The 16,968-nt window shown below is 37.8% G+C and overlaps 1 protein-coding gene across 5 annotated transcripts in view; it reads right to left on the reverse strand.

Annotated features, from left to right (window-relative positions):
• Nucleotides 1–4,167: 4,167 nt before the first annotated feature.
• Nucleotides 4,168–16,968, reverse strand: part of MSH3 (mutS homolog 3) — a 118,374-nt gene continuing 105,573 nt past the window's right edge. For 3 of the 5 annotated variants that reach the window (XM_030004430.2, XM_030004429.2, XM_030004428.2), the window contains exons 21-24: nucleotides 10,665–10,851; nucleotides 10,328–10,457; nucleotides 7,571–7,745; nucleotides 4,168–4,628 (exon numbers count right to left, since the gene is read on the reverse strand). In XM_030004430.2, coding sequence (XP_029860290.1) covers nucleotides 4,520–4,628; nucleotides 7,571–7,745; nucleotides 10,328–10,457; nucleotides 10,665–10,851 — 601 coding nt within the window. In that variant the 3' untranslated portion in view covers nucleotides 4,168–4,519. Of the gene's footprint in view, nucleotides 4,629–7,570; nucleotides 7,746–10,327; nucleotides 10,458–10,664; nucleotides 10,852–15,810; nucleotides 15,969–16,968 lie in introns of those variants that run through there. The other 2 variants (XR_005931557.1, XR_005931558.1) reach the window with 2 other exon arrangements.

The following is a 16,968-nucleotide window of genomic DNA, read 5'->3' on the forward strand; positions in this document are numbered from 1 at the left end:
ACAAGATGCACAAAGGCATTAAAATTTTTATGTTAAGAGCAGAGAAGAGAGAATAAAGAAAAAGCTTACGAAAGTGATAAATACCATCTTTTAAAAAAATGGATGAAAGTCATAAAGTGCAAAAGTCTTTCAAGGAGAATGTATCTTTATGTATAGCACAAAGCTGTATTTTTCACATCAATATTAAATTTTAACAATGTCAATAACATGCTGGCACAGGCCATAGGAGCCAATACTCTATGCAGGTTTCAAAAAATATTAATATTTAGACAAAGAGATTTAGACATTCTCTTCTTGAAGGCAAACTCAAGACTAGCATGAATTCCCACTACAACCAAGGACCATCTAAGTATGGGTCACTCTTTAACCCTACAGCCATCAGTACGCAGGATCAAACTTGCTGACTCAGCACACAGACAAAATTTTATTACTCTGGTTTAAAAATAAGGCACATCTCCAAGATCATACCACTACCAAAATGGTACTTCAGATTGTCTTTAAGATGAAGCTTAGTGTGCTGGAATTTAAAAGATGGAAGGAGAAAGGGAAAGGAAAGGGAAAGGAAAGGGAAAGGAAAGGGAAAGGAAAGGGAAAGGAAAGGGAAAGGAAAGGGAAAGGAAAGGGAAAGGAAAGGGAAAGGAAAGGGAAAGGAAAGGGAAAGGGAAAGGAAAGAAAAAAGGGAAAGGAAAGAAAAAAGGGAAAGGAAAGAAAAGAAAAAAGGGAAAGGAAAGAAAAAAGGGAAAGGAAAGAAAAAAGGGAAGAAGGGAAAGGAAAGAAAAAAGGGAAAGAAAGGGAAAGGGAAAAGAAAGGGAAAGGGAAAAGAAAGGGAAAGGGAAAAGAAAGGGAAAGGGAAAAGAAAGGGAAAGGGAAAAGAAAGGGAAAGGGAAAAGAAAGGGAAAGGGAAAAGAAAGGGAAAGGGAAAAGAAAGGGAAAGGGAAAAGAAAGGGAAAGGGAAAAGAAAGGGAAAGGGAAAAGAAAGGGAAAGGGAAAAGAAAGGGAAAGGGAAAAGAAAGGGAAAGGGAAAAGAAAAACACAAGAGCAGCTTCTCATCTTTCTGTCTCTTAGAAAGACTCCTGCTGTGACAGACACAGAAGACCCAATACCACAGCAAAAGAAATGAACCGCCCCCCCCCCAACAAAAAACCTCCTAAAAAATTAATGCCTTTCCCTGTTTTCCAGCAAGTCTTTTGTTTCTCTGTATCCCTCTTGCACTCTATGCTACCAAAGGCCACGGAATGTCTGTCTGGTTGCCTGTCTAGACTACACCTAATCTCATGCTCCATGAACTTACCCAAGTGAGCTCTGAACTCATCACATCCCAGAGCGATCACCCTCACATGGCACTCACTCTCCTAAAGAGCATGGCTACTCCACATCAGCAGACCAAGGTCTAGATAAACCTGCATACTGTGTGGTTCCTTACAAATGTATTCTAAAACCAGCATTAAACACATCTAACAATAGCATGCATCTCCTTATGGTGCACTCTCAAATGGTCGTAACTTTTTACGTATCTCCTAGGAATTATAATAATCAGCAGTGAATAAAACAGTAGCTTTAATAATTAGCTTGCATATCTAGAATAAACCTTAACCTCCGTTGTTGAACTGAGCAGGGCTAAAATCAAAAGTTATTTCCAACATGATCACAGAGATTAAGAGAAAAGCCTGCTGTAATTGCTTTGTACTTGATAGTATGAGCAAGCCAGTAATACTGTGTCCATTTCTCCATTCTTAATTGTATTTCTTCATTTTTTTCAGACTGCATCCAGGTGTTTTTTTCTTGTCAGAGCACAGTCTGAATGCTCCCCTGAGGGCAAAGAGAGTTTTACTAAAAGCACATTTAGCACACACAGGAATTTAGTAATGGCTCATTTATTCTCTTTGAAGACTATGGTCAGAGGTCTTTAGATCCAATGCACTACCATCTGTGTGCATTAATAATGGAGTATTACATTCATTGTGCTTCACAATGTGTGGCATAGATAAACACGCATGTGTAACCACACCTTGAAAGACTAGTTTTCTTCTTCAGCTCTTCTAGTTTAGATAAATGCACTGCACGCTCTGGAAGGAGATGCTTATATTGATTGCTGCTATTTGAGAAGCAAACTATTTGTTTAAATGATGGTTTGGCATCTGAAGAACCTGGAAAAAGTCTTTGGTGAATGTTAGCAGGTGAAGGTAAGACAGGTAAAAAAATTAGAACCTTTTCTGCATGAAGTTCTCTATATTGGAAAGGTTAATTCAATCACCTGCAATTACATTATTTCATATTCATCTGATACACGACTTTGCAAAAAAATCCCTCATTTACTGAAAAAATTAGAAAGGTTCAGCTGTCTCAAAGATTACAAAGCCTGATTTTATTCTTCTCCTTATAGCAAAATCAAGATACTTTATTTCACTTCTTTCCACTTGTGGTGGGTTGACTCTGGCTGGACGGCAGGTGCCAACCAAAGGTGCTCTATCACTCCCCCCTCCTCAGCTGGACAGGGGAGAGAAAATATTAACAACAGGCTCATGGGTTGAGATAAGGACAGGGAGAGATCACTCACCAATTACCCTCATGGGCAAAACAGAGTTGACTTGGGGAAAATTAACTTAATCTATTGCCAATCAAACCAGAGTAGGGTAATGAGAAATAAAAACAAATCTTAAAACACTTTCCCCCCACCCTTCTTCACAGGCACAGCTTCACTCCCAGATTCTCCACCTCCGCCCCCGCAGCAGCGCAGGGGGATGGGGAATGGGGGTTGTGTCAGTTCATCACATGTTGTCTCCGCCGCTCCTTCCTCCTCAGAGGGAGGACTCCTCACTCTTCCCCTGCTCCAGCGTGGGGTCCCTCCCACGGGAGACAGTCCTTCACAAACTGCTCCAGCGTGGGTCCCTTCCACAGGCTGCAGTCCTTCAGGCACAGACTGCTCCAGCGTGGGTCCCCCGTGGGGCCACAACTCCCACCAGGAGCCTGCTCCAGCGCGGGCTTCCCACGGGATCACAGCCTCCTTCGGGCACCCACCTGCTCTGGCGTGGGGTCCTCCCCGGTCTGCAGGTGGAGATCTGCTCCCCCGTGGACCTCCATGGGCTGCAGGGGGACAGCCTGCCTCACCATGGTCTTCCCCACGGGCTGCAGGGGAATCTCTGCTCCGGCGCCTGGAGCATCTCCTCCCCCTCCTTCTTCACTGACCTGGGGGTCTGCAGGGTTGTTTCTCTTACATGTTCTCACTCCTCTCTCTGGCTCCAGCTTTTCTTTTGTGCAGGGTTTTTTTTCCCCCTTTCTTAAATCTTATCCCAGAGGTACTACCACTGTCACTGATGGGCTCAGCCTTGGCCAGCAGTGGGTCCGTCTTGGAGCTGGCTGGCACTGGCTCTGTCGGACACAGGGGAAGCTTCCAGCAGCTTCTCATTGAAGCCACCCCTGTAGCCCCCCCACTACTGAAACCTTGCCATGCAAACCCAATACGCTACTTAATAAAATACTTTTTTTCAATACAACAAACTATTAGCCAAGGTTTAAGTATGTCAACATCATTGTCCATTTTCATAGCAAGGTATTTCACCCAGTTATACTTATAAAGGAAAACCAGTTTGGATATCACATTCCCATTTGAAATTTGGACTTGATAACTGCAAATAGAAAAATCAAAAAGCATTTCTGTTTTTTCCAGCTTTACTCTGCATTTGACAAGAGCACTGGGGATGCCAGTTGCATAGTTTGAACTGCCTCTTTCACCTCATCTTTCAATACTCCAACGTTATTTAGAGTAAGTCTTTCTCCAGACCGTGCCAGAGAGGGCCAAGATCAGGAGGAAAGCAAGCTGAAAAGGAAGCAGGTGTGCTTGAGAATGAAGAAGTGGGAAAACAAAACACAGTCAATGTGTGTTTTGTGCTGCTGCTTTGAAAACTACTAGTTGCGCCATCATCAATCTCATCAGTAGAAATAAAACTCTCCTAATCCATCCACATAACACACACTTTCTTAAATTCATTATGCACATAATATGTAGGAGGTGCCCTACAAAACCAGTGAATTTTAAAAGCATTAATACTAGAACCAAAAAAAAGTGTCTTTATGTTATTCATTCTCACTAATTGTACAGCAGTAAAGCATAGTCAAGACTCAACTACATTTTCCCAACACAAAGGAATATTTCTTTAGAAACCGAAGTACAATAAAGTTAAAAGACATTATTTTATTTATAAAAGATTTACCTAGTAAGTTACCAACATACTTTTGCATGTTTTCTAAACATATTAGAAACTAAATCCAATGCCAGTAGACATTTTGCAATTAAGGAAAAGGGTGGAAAACACTTCAGGGAAGCAACGTGGAGTGAGAAAATTACATACAATCAGGAATTGGATGTGGGGCATCATATCACAACGCAGCATCTCTTACCTCTCAAAAGGCAGAAAAGTCAATGTAATGCACCTAGACCTACACCCTGATAGAATCTATTAGTCTCCAGACCTATATTTTGTATCTGCAATATTTTCCATTTTTAAGCATGATTTGAGGATTAAAAACTGTCCTTTCTTTCATCTTCATGTTCACACATACTTTTCCATTTTTGTAGTTCCTGAGAGTCATTTATCTTCCATACTTCAGCAAACGACTTTAGCTTTTTTCTGGGGGGCGGAAAAAAAATTCAATCAAAATATGGACACATTTTTAATTTAAGCACTTGAAACCTTGAAAGCCCTACAGTCATCTACAAAATTTTATACACAGCCAAAGATAGCAGTTTGCATAGCTCAAATGTGATGTGATCTTCAAACAATCAGTTAACATTTTCCAATATATGTATTCCAGCTCTAGGACAGTCAACAATTTAATAACTAACTTACATACCGGAAGCATTGACAAGATGAAATAAAACTCTGAGCAAGAGTAAATCATTAAAGGAAACAAATAGTACTGTAGTTTGCACTGTTTAGTTGTCAGCATTCATTTCCTACAAATTTGCACATGTAGAATCATAAAGAGATAACGCATTTTCAAAATAAGTGACTACACACATACTTCCTGTTTTCTTTTTAGTATTTTTTGATTTAAGAAGGACTTGTAAGAGCTGTGACAAATAACAACCAGACATTTAAAATGGGTCAACACATTCCTGACAACAAAGATGTCAAGACTGGATGGAATTACCCAGTAGATTTTCTTAAATAATATGAAAGTGATTTAAAAAAATAAGACAAGGCAGCTGGCCTGTGGGTATTGTGACAGCACAAGTATACTGCTATGAACAGGTCTGAGTTTGATTCCCAAGATCATGATAATTTTTATTTTCTACCACAGATATACCGTATCCATTTTAAAATTTGTTAATGTCTCTTTTGGGAAGAAGGTATAGAAGAATACTTTGACATTTAGATCACATCATGGCAATAAGTGAAAATAAACAGGAATATACCAAAGAAAATATTTCTATAATGACCTACATAGGAGAACTGGAAAAATTAAGAATTACATAATACAATAAATTATGCAAAATCAACAGACACATTTGATATTTTTATATTTTTTGCTGACTTCAGCTCCAGGTTTATGTAGATGCATGAAGATCCCTCCAAAGTGCATGCAAGAGTTCTACAGTGAAGGAATAACCTGGTACAGGTCAAACCCAATGAATTAGCAACTGCTGTGTGGTGGATGTCCTTTCTCCCTGACCCCCTACATAGCACTGTCTCTCATTAAAGAGGGAGGCAAAAGTGTCAAACTCCAGATTGGGTAGGCTGGGCTGCAGTCTCAAGGTGACATTTACTCTACCAATTGCTGCCAGAGCCAAGGGCCTCCTCCTCTTGCTCCCACCCTTTCCTTCTTCGGGTAGTAATGCCGGTTCATGTGTAACATCAGGAAATTGAACTTGTGTGCTACCAACTGGGGAAAGAACGACTTTTCAGCTGGATTGGATCCCTGACCTGACCAGCTTGTGGTCATGCAAAAACCAGCCCTGGCACCACAGAGAACAGGGCAGGGAGCAACCCCTCCAATCTGCAGGAGATGGGCTTGGGGAGCGTGCTCCAGATAGTCCTCCCAGGTACATGCCCTCATGTAGCTCAGGTGGCAGCAGTCTGCAGGGAAGTGTGGGGTGCAGGGGCTTCCAGCCTTAGCGGTAAGTCTGGATAAAGGACTCATCACAGCTTTAGATTAAGTATTTATATTCTTTTTCACTTTAAGAATACAAGCAAATTACATACCAAAAGCTAAAATACTGATGGTAGCTTACGTATTCAAAAGCTGATACATTGGACAGAATTAAGTCCCATAATTAAGATTGCCCAGTCAGCCCTCACTCTACTCCTCTATGGGCACTGTAAATCAGTCTTCTAACTACATCATTGCATACTATTTTTACTGCTCATAGGTTTTGTGTGCAATTAACTCTCTTTTTAGCAATGGAGACATGCTAGAACTCTGTTTATGCCCTGTCCAAATAATACACTAGCACGATTTTCATAGAACAAAGGAAGACAAACCAAAGGGACACACTATATTATTTCACATCTTAATTTTATTACACAGTAACTCTGGCCTTCCAGCTCATATTCTCACCTTTCTGAACAACAATTTTTTCTTGATTTTAGAACCCTACATAGCCTATAACAACAGAGTTAAGATATTGCTAGTAATTTTTGTTTTACTTTTGTCAATTATGGACTATTATTTCCAATTAACATAAGCTACCACATTATTTTTCCCATAAACTGTCATGTATCTTCAATAGAATGTTTTCATTCCTAAAGGGCTATTTGAATTTTGCTGATAGGACTGTCACTGAAAATAACAACAAAAAAATTCAGTGGAAATGCATATGAATACTAGCACATATTTATATCTGTGTACATGTTAAAGGTTTTATAAAGATGATGCTATTTGATACACATGGGAATTTTCATAACTAGTCTCATACATAAGGTACATATGCCCCATAATGAAAAACTGGTTATCAGAAAAATATTAAAATCCCCAGACTTTCAGTAAAATTTTGAGTGTTTGAGGGGCAATCAAAATATATTAAAAATATTTAAGTTAAACCAGAAGAATAGCCACATTCCCTTCTACACTACAGTGTGCAAATACAATTTCAACTTCCAAAGTAATACACTTTCTAAATTAAATCTATTAATATTTTCACTATCACTGGTGAGAACAGAAGTAGGTATTAGAAGATAGTTATATTTCAAATGTCCCTTCCTGAAAACAGTGACAATACATACCTGAAAGAATAAATTTGCTAGTATTTGCCATAAGAAAATAAAAAATAGTTTATTCCTAATGTTATCTCAATGTGCATTTAGTTTTTTCAAATCTTGTTTCAGAGGGCAGCAATTAACCTCTGACATAATAACTAACTATAAAATTTAAAGCTTGAATTGAAATAGATGGCACAATTTCCTAAATATTTTTTTCAAAGTTTTGTTCCACTGTCTTTTCTGAAGGGTAGGAGGATATCTGAAGTAGCTCTTACTCTTCCTTTTAATGCACATTGTGTGAAATGCTCTTCAATTCATAGCTGAAGTTTCACTGGGGAAGGGGGGGGGGGGGGGATCACAATTGTTCTGACCTTTTCATATTCACTATTCTCTCCAACTCCTTTGATTTGTGAGCTGCCTTCTTCAAGATTTCTTCAGGAATATCTGCCAGTTTGGCAACATTTAGCCCATAACTTCTTGCAGAAACTCCTTTAGTTATTTGATAAAGAAAAGTGATAAATTCAGGATTCTCTTCATCTTCAGATCCTAAAAAATAAAACCAAAATCAAAACCTCCTCTATTATGTTAATAAAATGTAGTAGACCAAAGACCGAAATGGCAAAGTGTGTGTTCTCATTATCATTCCTGCTTTCTATGTGATATATTCCATTGAAGAAATATGAAAGAAAAACGTTTCCTTAGACCACACATTTTACTTACCCATTGTGAGACTGAAAAAACTCTTTACTATACTTTTACCTGGTGTCTTATTAAGCAGACTTGGGGGGGGGTGCATGTAAAACTTAGAATTGCAGTAACTGGGATATTGCATCTCACGTCTGCTGAGCAATGACAGAATAAAGGAAGTGTCAGTCATCCCACAATTAATAATTCGTAACTACAGCACAACAAAGTTTGCTGTCTGCTAGGAAGTGAGGAGGCATAGAAAATGCTTAGGAAAAACCAAAGGTTAGGATAGTGGGTCTTCTGCTAGGGATTCTTTCTATTCCATGGCAATAACATGGAAACATTAAAAGCCATCATTATAAATCTGGTGACTCCTTCCTCTTCCTCTTTATATATCCTTGTTCCATCTCTGCACAATCCAGGCCTTGTGTAAAGAGCAGAAGAAGCATGGGGTCATTCACTGCCCTTCATTCTTCTATCTTAAAAATGCAGGTTTTTGGAAACAAAGGAGAATTCCATAAATGATGATGACTCAACCTGATTTGATCTGAGTGATCCAAGCCAAAGACTGGAAAAAAAACTTGCCATAAAACTCACCTTAAATAAAACAATTAAAATGTTAAGACATAAGGAGCTAAAAATACAGGCAAAGTAAGAAACATAGATGTGTTGTTGCTCGCAGGCTGTAGGAGTACACCTGTTGTGCTTTCTGCAGCAAAACAGAGAAGACTACATATGGCCTGAAGGTTCAGGTCAACAAACATTGGAAGTAGGAATGCTGAAGCAGCACACTGAAACACAAAGCATAGGGTTTCATGGACATAATAGTTAAGGAATAGTAAGTATTGAATGTTGGTAACATCTCAACTGCCTGAACGTATCAAGAGATCAACAGTTCAATAAACTCTGTGAGAAAAGGATGTGCTGATGCTCAAGAGAGTGATGCTCTTAGCTGGGAACATCAGTGTGGCTAGACAGTGCTCATGTAAACACAACATTACTTTGAGCTACCTGTGCTCAAAGTTAACACATATTTCAGGGATCCCTGCTTCTAATATTAAACAGAATACAAAAGCCAAAGTCTCCATCTAGCCAAACCCTAAATCTTTAAACTAATTCTCTGAAACACATTTTTAAAGTGATAGATAATATATTTAAACACATTATTTAGTGGCAAATACTAAAGTGCCCTGTCCTGATTAGTTTACAATGTAAGCAGATAATACAATATTAAGAGTGTATTAGGGGGAAGGTTAATAGCAAATACCAAGCCAATTCTTAAAAAAATTCTAGGAATGATTCAGGGAACAGGCCATTACTAGGCAAAGTAGGAAAACCAGAGTAAGAGCAGAATTGTCAAGCACCTGACTAAACCTTATACATCATGGAAAAAAATCAAAGCAGTTTGTATGGAGGGAAATCCTACATCTAAATCTGTTTTAAGTTTGGAAGCCATGTGAGTAAGAGAGATCCAGTGGATAAACCCTATGGGGATTTTCAGAAGTATTTTGACAAGAGTCCAGCATCAAATGCTCTTCTGCAAACTAAGCAGCCATAATCTAAAAGGGAGGTCTTTGCATTTGTAATTAATTGGTTAAAAAATAGGAAACAGATGGTAACAGTCAGTTCTCACCATGAAGGGTGATCACCACTGCAGTTAGACAGAGCTGCTCAACATACCCATCATCAAACAAAAATTGCTAAGCAGTAAGTTGACAAACTTTACTGAAAATACCAACTCATTTAGAGCAGCAGTGACAAGAAGAAATGCTGTAACTCTTCTGCTTGGTAAGACCAGATCTGAATGGGATCATGATAAGCAATGTCCAAAATTACACATGGCATAGAAAGGATGAACAGAGATTATTCCTCTGCCTCTTCTAATCCAAGAGCCGGGACTATCAAGTGAAGCTACATGTTGTTTCAAAACAAACATGAGGAGGTGGTTCTTCACACAATGCAGTGTTAAATTTTGGAGCTCCTTGACACAGCAGGATGAAGATGCTAAAAGTACACAAGGATACTCAGGGAAACTAGACAACCTTGTTGAAATGAAATCTATTGAAGATACCAAAAACCAGAAAACACATCTAGCTCTTGAAGCCCCCTAAATAACAAATGTTTGCAGACAGTGAGATCTTTTAGAGAAAGAGTTGCCATATGTTTGATCCCTAATCCCTCCTCCCTAATCCTTCGTATTTGGCTACTGTGAAAAAAGATTCACCCAGCCCAGTATCCAGCTTATCTGACCTAGCTCAGTCATCCTTATATTAAAGACAAACAGTTGTTCACTTTTCAAGCCCCCCCAAATGTGTGTATAGGCTGATACTCTAGTGAGTTTGGATCTGTCGCTTTCATGTTGAGGTTTAAATTACCATAACAATTTTACATTTTCTGCCTATACCTATAGTGCCAGAATCTCAGATGGATTTACACTGTACCTTTTTGTTCAGTACTTTCCTCCTCATTCACTAAGAAAGCCATGTGGTAGTTACCAACTTTTTCTGGATACATCTTCTCTAGCTCACAAACTGAGGGATAGTGAGTGACAAACAGTGTCAATGACTCCACCTACAACAATGAAATAGACACAGAAGGTTTGGCTTTAAATTTTTTTTAAACACAGCAACATAGAACTGGTATCCTTTATCCATATCCCTTTGCCCTGAGTTTAGACATGTCACATTTCTACAAGTAAATACACACCACGTCTAAGTCAGCCTACCATAGTACAGGCTGAAAAAGCATTCACAAGCATGTGTCAGACTGAACACTTACATCTCTAATAAAATGTTCAAGTGTAGCATAAGCAATAGCTATTCCATCGTGCGTGCTAGTTCCTCTTCCCAATTCATCCAAAATTACTAGTGATCTTGAAGTTGCTTTTCTTATTATCTCAGCAGTATCTGTCAGTTCTTCCATAAAGGTACTCCGGCCTTTGTAAATGTTGTCTGCCGCGCCCATTCTGCATAGGGATACAAAACAGATCAATTTATTAAATTCAAATAAATGCCAGATAACACTGAAAAAAAAAAAAATCACAATAATGAAACCATTTTGTTACAAATCTCTTGCTGCTCCAAGCAGAGCAGAACATTCACCTTCCAGAACAAGCTACTGCTTAGGAAAAAAAGCAACAACAGCTCATGGCGCAGATGTGAGGGTACTCTAAAAGACTGAAAGGTCCAGAGGGAACTACCCGTGTACCATTAAATAAAGGCTTGCATGCATTCCCCAAGACAACAGGGTATACGGACCCTATGGGCACCTGGGGGAGATTAGGTTGTAGGGATAGCAGAGAATTTTTCTGGGCCATCAGTAATCTAGTCCCAGTGTAAATCCACAGACAGAAATCTCAGCTTCCTATGTCAACTACAAGAATTGGGGGAAAAAGAGGAGGTAGACAAGGTGGTATTTCTCAGGATGCAATTCTTCCACCTTGACAAACAGTGCAAGGCAGCCTGCTCTTCCCTTAAAAATAACCCTGGGAATTCAGACCAGTCAGCTCACAAGAAGGATTCCAGCAAAAGTAGCTATAAAAATGAATTTTACTTTTTTTGTTTAGTTCAACCATCTAATCTGTATGTTTTTTAATTGCTAACAGCACCTGAAAGTATCAGGTATTAGCATTTCCATGTAGAGATAGAGTGGACACTCATGTGACCAGGTACTTGTACATCCAGATACAGCAGTTAGTTCCTTCAGGCAGCAACAAAATAACAATTATTTCCTCTAATTACACAGGTATACAATTCTAATAGCATGCTTAAACATGATTTTATGTGAAAGATTTCTCTCCTCATCCTTTTATACAACTGTCCTTGAATTTACCAGCCACCATGCAGGTGAGCTTCTCCTCTGCTCCACACACATACATGCATGCACACACACAAATTCCTTCACATTTCATACAAGTCTTTTAGCAGTGTTGCAGATTCATGCAACCTTCAATCCTCAAATTCTACCTCAAATTGTGAAATAGCAGTTTTCATCTCAGAAACCTGTTGGTAATGCACCCTATTTTTCTCCTCTTCTCCAGCTTTCCTTACATATTCAATTAATATGGTTTCTACCTGGAAGAAAGAACATTTCCTTTTTCCATATATGCTTTCCAATGACATTAATCACATTACAGTATCACTTCTGAGATAGGTTATCACTAGCAAGCCACTGAGTAGGGCTGTAAAAATGGATCTGTTCACTCTCATCAGCCAATAATATAGTTATACACAAGCCACGCTGATTTAAGGAAAACTGACTCATGGGCTTAGCGTATTACGTTTTCAAATATAGCAGCTGGCCACAACAGTATTTAAAGCCAATCAAAACCTTTAAAGAGAATCCCAATATAGCTTTTTTTTCTCTGTCTTTTGCTGCATCTTTGTCTAATATAATTGCTTCTGTTGCCTACAGAAGCACTAGCAAGATACTCATCCTTTTATGAGGATTTCATAATTGTCAAGAGTAATTGACTACCAATACCAAAAACTAGCAGGTTGGACCCAGTACAACTACTATTTCTACATATCCTCTGGTTCCTGCCCTGGAAATTGGGAATGGTGGCATCCATAACTTTACAATACACAAATCTTCAATTATAAATGAACTAATTTAACTTGGAGATGGGCACTATGATACAATGAGCAAACTGAGTGTTTTTATTTCATTGAGTATGTGCTTACATACATACACATTAGGTATACTCCCACATACTCCAGAAAAAGGTGATTTTGCACATAAGCTAATTAAACTTTACACTAATTTCACTGAATTAACTATATAATTCAGGATTTTGAGGCATTGTGAAATTAACATTTTATAAAGCCACTTACTGCTGTAATCCTTTTAAAAGCTGGGTTAAGAACTATGAACGTATTACTGAATTTCTCACAGTGCCCCCAACACCCCTCACCCCCTTTCCTAATTTGGTTCATCCATTATGTACTAATGTAAAATCAAACAATACTCCTTTATCACACTATTGCACAGATCTACAGAGAACAATATAACTTAGATTTATTTCTAACAGTATTAACTACAAATAAATTCACAAGAATGACAAATACTTTTTATGTCTGAACAATCTCTAGCTCCATAATGGGCAACTTTAACCCTAGTTTCTGACCCTAGGAGTATTAGTATTATTATTTTATCATTTCTATTTGGCTTTTCATTACAGAGACAGCATCTAAGAGGCTGTCTGGCCTGCACCTACGAGGACTACACTGAGAGCTCTCAGTTCTATTTTTCTCTTGGACTGCATCATTTCCATAGAGCCCTCAAAATCATTTAGTCATTTTGTATCTAATTTGCATTCACGAAAATAATTTTCAGAACTTCCTCACTAAATGCTCAAGATGCAAACAGAAATAAGTATTCTCTTTCTCTTGTTGTTAACAACAGCTGCAAAAGAAGCCTTTCTTTTCAGCATCTTAAAACACTCAAATCCGACTCAGGCTTATCTACAGATTTAAAAAAAAAAAGTGTATTTTTAAATGACATAAAAACTCTTAAATGTCATCCTTTGAAAATGAGTAAAATTGTTCTTTCTGCCTCTGTCCTTGACACTAAGAATCATACTTCTTTTTTAAACTTCTGTGATAAGCAATATTATCCCAGAAACAAGTAGAGAATAACTATTTATTGTGGATTATTGCATTTATAAAACTAACAGTTAATATGCAGCAAGGCATTGCTCCCTAACTGTATGCTATATTATTCCTGATACAATAAAGTTTTTGAGTCAAAACACCGATTGCTTAAACAATTCTTTTTCTTCAATTTTAAAACAGACGTAATAAATCCCACTAAACTTCTACAAGATTCAGTTGCTTTGAATTTACATTTTAATGTACCTTGCCTCCAAAATGTTTTTATACATCAAAACATTAAACTTTTTCCTATAATATTCTGCCCACGAGGAGCGTGCAGACATCCAATGTGAAGAGTGCCTCTTTAGTGCTGGCAAGAGATCCATCACTCCTCAGCAAATACAATTTGGCTGGAAACCACTTGTTATAATGTCTCTGACAGCCAATCAAATTCCATAAAATTAAAAGCTCTTCATCTTATAATGTTCAACACATTTATTATGTAAAGGAAAAAAAAAAAAAAGGAGGCATTACCTCTTTTCAGTGCTAGGTTTCAAGTGGTAAAGATTCCTGTCTATAGCCTCTGAAAAAACAACAGGGAGGCAATGTTTTCACAAAATAATTTTTGGAGGGTAAGTTAGATGATATGCAGCTAGCTTTATGTAAACAAGCTAGCACTATATGCTTAACCTGTATGTGACCCCTTAGAGAAAAAGATACAGATTTCCTTATTCTGCAATAGCAGCATTCAAATGGCTATTCTTTTTAACCTGCTCTCCTGAGTCAATACATGCGCACAGTACTGACCTTTCCCCATGTAAGTTCTCATCATCCTGGGAAGGTATCCTATGATATTTTGTCCTACGAGACTCTACAAACGTTAGGAATTTTTTTAATGACACAAGCTATGATACCACTCAGAAACCACCAGAATTAAATACTGTAACTTTTTTCCTTGCATCTCAAAAATTTCTATATATAGTCAGTATCTATTTGAACTTGCTCTCAACAGGCATGAACTAATATTGCTAAACTGTGTGGCCCTGAAAGTCACCTCAAAGTCTTGTGCTTTCAAGCTTTTGATCAGCTAGACACATCTGAGGGCTTTGACAGCCATCCACGAAAAATTTGTATGGAAGGAGGAAATTTAAATTGAGGCCACTGAGCTCTTCTGGGAGCTCCTTCTCTCAGCAACCTGTTACTACTGCTCTCAAAAAACCGAAGTGTCCTGGAGAAGGGGCAGACTTGCAGACTTGATGACTAACAGTGGCGTAAGAACAACGGAATATCCCAAGACATTGTTTTGGAGCAGAGCAGAGAGGCCCCCAGAGAACTGCAGCTGCACTATGCTAGCAGTCCAGGGGTGAAAGAGACAACATGTAGGTTAAAACAGAAATTGTTCCAGTATGACAGAAGGCAGTGAAAAAATTTCCCAAGCAAAAAAATGAATCTGAAATACAGAAGCTTCTAGTTAAGGCTTTTTCCATGCTACCTTTCAAAAGCAGTTATCCAACATGCTGTTAGTTGGGTTTGGTTGTAAAATTAAGAGCACTGTGTGGACCTCAGGTATTTTATTATTCTTTTATGTTAGCGTGAATCCCTCACAGTGCTTGTGAAAATGACCAAGCAGCCCAAGCGCTCCCAGTGGTAACAAAAAGCAACTGCATAGCAACAAATGAATCCTAGAAAACAAGACTCCAAAACCATTCCCTAAAGCCTTATTTTCATACAGTTGTCAACATCCCAATGCTATTTATTAATTCCTATTTTATAAAGTACTTAATGCTGAAAAAACCCTTAAATTAAGATTTTTCATCTTGATTTTAGAAACATGCACTTGACTTTAAAAGTTCATCTAAAATACTGGAGAAATGAAACCTAGTACCCATTACAGAAGAATAAACCTAATCAGTATAGAGTCTCTATACACTGCCTTTGCAGTTTTCAAGACAAGGCATTCAGGTTTCCAGATATGGTTTGTCTTCCCAGGGATCAGAATTGAAGCCAGACTTAATCTCAAAACGTACTCATAGTCAAATTATTTATTCATAAGAATAATTAGCATTAAAAGAAAATTACTCTTTTCTCTGAGAATATCTTAAAAATAAGGTGTAGGACGCCGTTCTCTCAACACCAACAACAAAGACATTCCTTCTGTGATTCAAAGAGAACACTGAGAAAAACACAAATAAAATCATAATGTGATTTTACAATTCCACTTGCTCTCTCTCACACAAAACCCTTCAAACTGTCATTTCAAAGATCACTCTATTTGAACAGGAGTTATTTAGATTAAAATAACTAGTTTACAGAAATAAAGGATTTTGCCTTACATTTTATCCCTTTTCTTGCATAGGACCATTCTCTACAACATGTTTTTGATTAACATGGTACAGTTAATATATTTTTTTAAAAGATCTCATAGCAATTGTTTTGTATCCTTTTATTTTTTGCAGAAAACACTATTCCCAGCTGAAGTTTCATGTGGTCTCTGCAAAAAACAAATGGTTGCAAAAGTTTGAGTATTAACTGAGGATGATGCTTATGAGAACAGAAAAACTTGATATTGATCCTGACTTTAATGGAAGAACATAAGTGCAATTTCATTTCAACACTTAGGTAAGTCTTCTCCCATTGAACCAGGTTATTGACTGTCTATCAGGCACCTAGCAAACAACACTTTCTGAAACTTCACAGGTTAAAAACCAAAAGTAGCTTGCAAATTGGTCTGCCAAGAAAATGAAAACAGGCATCCTAAACGGAGGATTGGCAGGCTGACTACTGTTTGTCGCCTCCTACTGTGGTCCAAGAATCCCAACACCTTTAACCAGAACAATAGTTCAGTTTTGCCCACAAAAGCAATTAGAAACCCTGCGTATTTTAGAAACACTCAAGACTGCTAATAAGAATTTCACAGCTGTTAGTATAAAAGTAGCTCAACTTGGATATTGTAACTTCTGGCTACTTTCCGCATACAATGAAAATTTATCAAGTATTTCTTTAGAAGATAGCATCTGCAAATTTATATCAGTTCACTGGCAAGAAACTAATGCTTCACACTCCCCCACAGTGTACTGGTAAATCATTTACTTCATTTCCATCAAGCTCTTACTGATTCAAACAAAAAACTGACAATAAGAAAAATAATTTACAGAAACTGCAATTACAGAAATTTAAAAAATAACTCTTATCCTAAGCATGACAGAAAGCATTGTTATCAGGATAGTTATTATTTTTGCATTATTCATGGGCAACTTCTAAGAAGTAAATGTGTGCAAAGTTACATGGACAACGATGATAGGAAATGAGAAGATGCTCACGATACTAACGTATTTACAGTCAGTGTGCACATACATGCTCAGCCACCTCTACAACTGTTTATTTGCAAATTTTAAATAAAGAAATACCGACGGTATGATACCTAATGTAGGAGAACAGTTGTTGAAAAGCCTGACAGAAGGCATTACACATTTATGTAAAATACATTTTTA

Source organism: Aquila chrysaetos, chromosome Z (assembly GCF_900496995.4).
Source record: "Aquila chrysaetos chrysaetos chromosome Z, bAquChr1.4, whole genome shotgun sequence".
Classification (NCBI taxonomy): Eukaryota; Metazoa; Chordata; class Aves; order Accipitriformes; family Accipitridae; genus Aquila; species Aquila chrysaetos.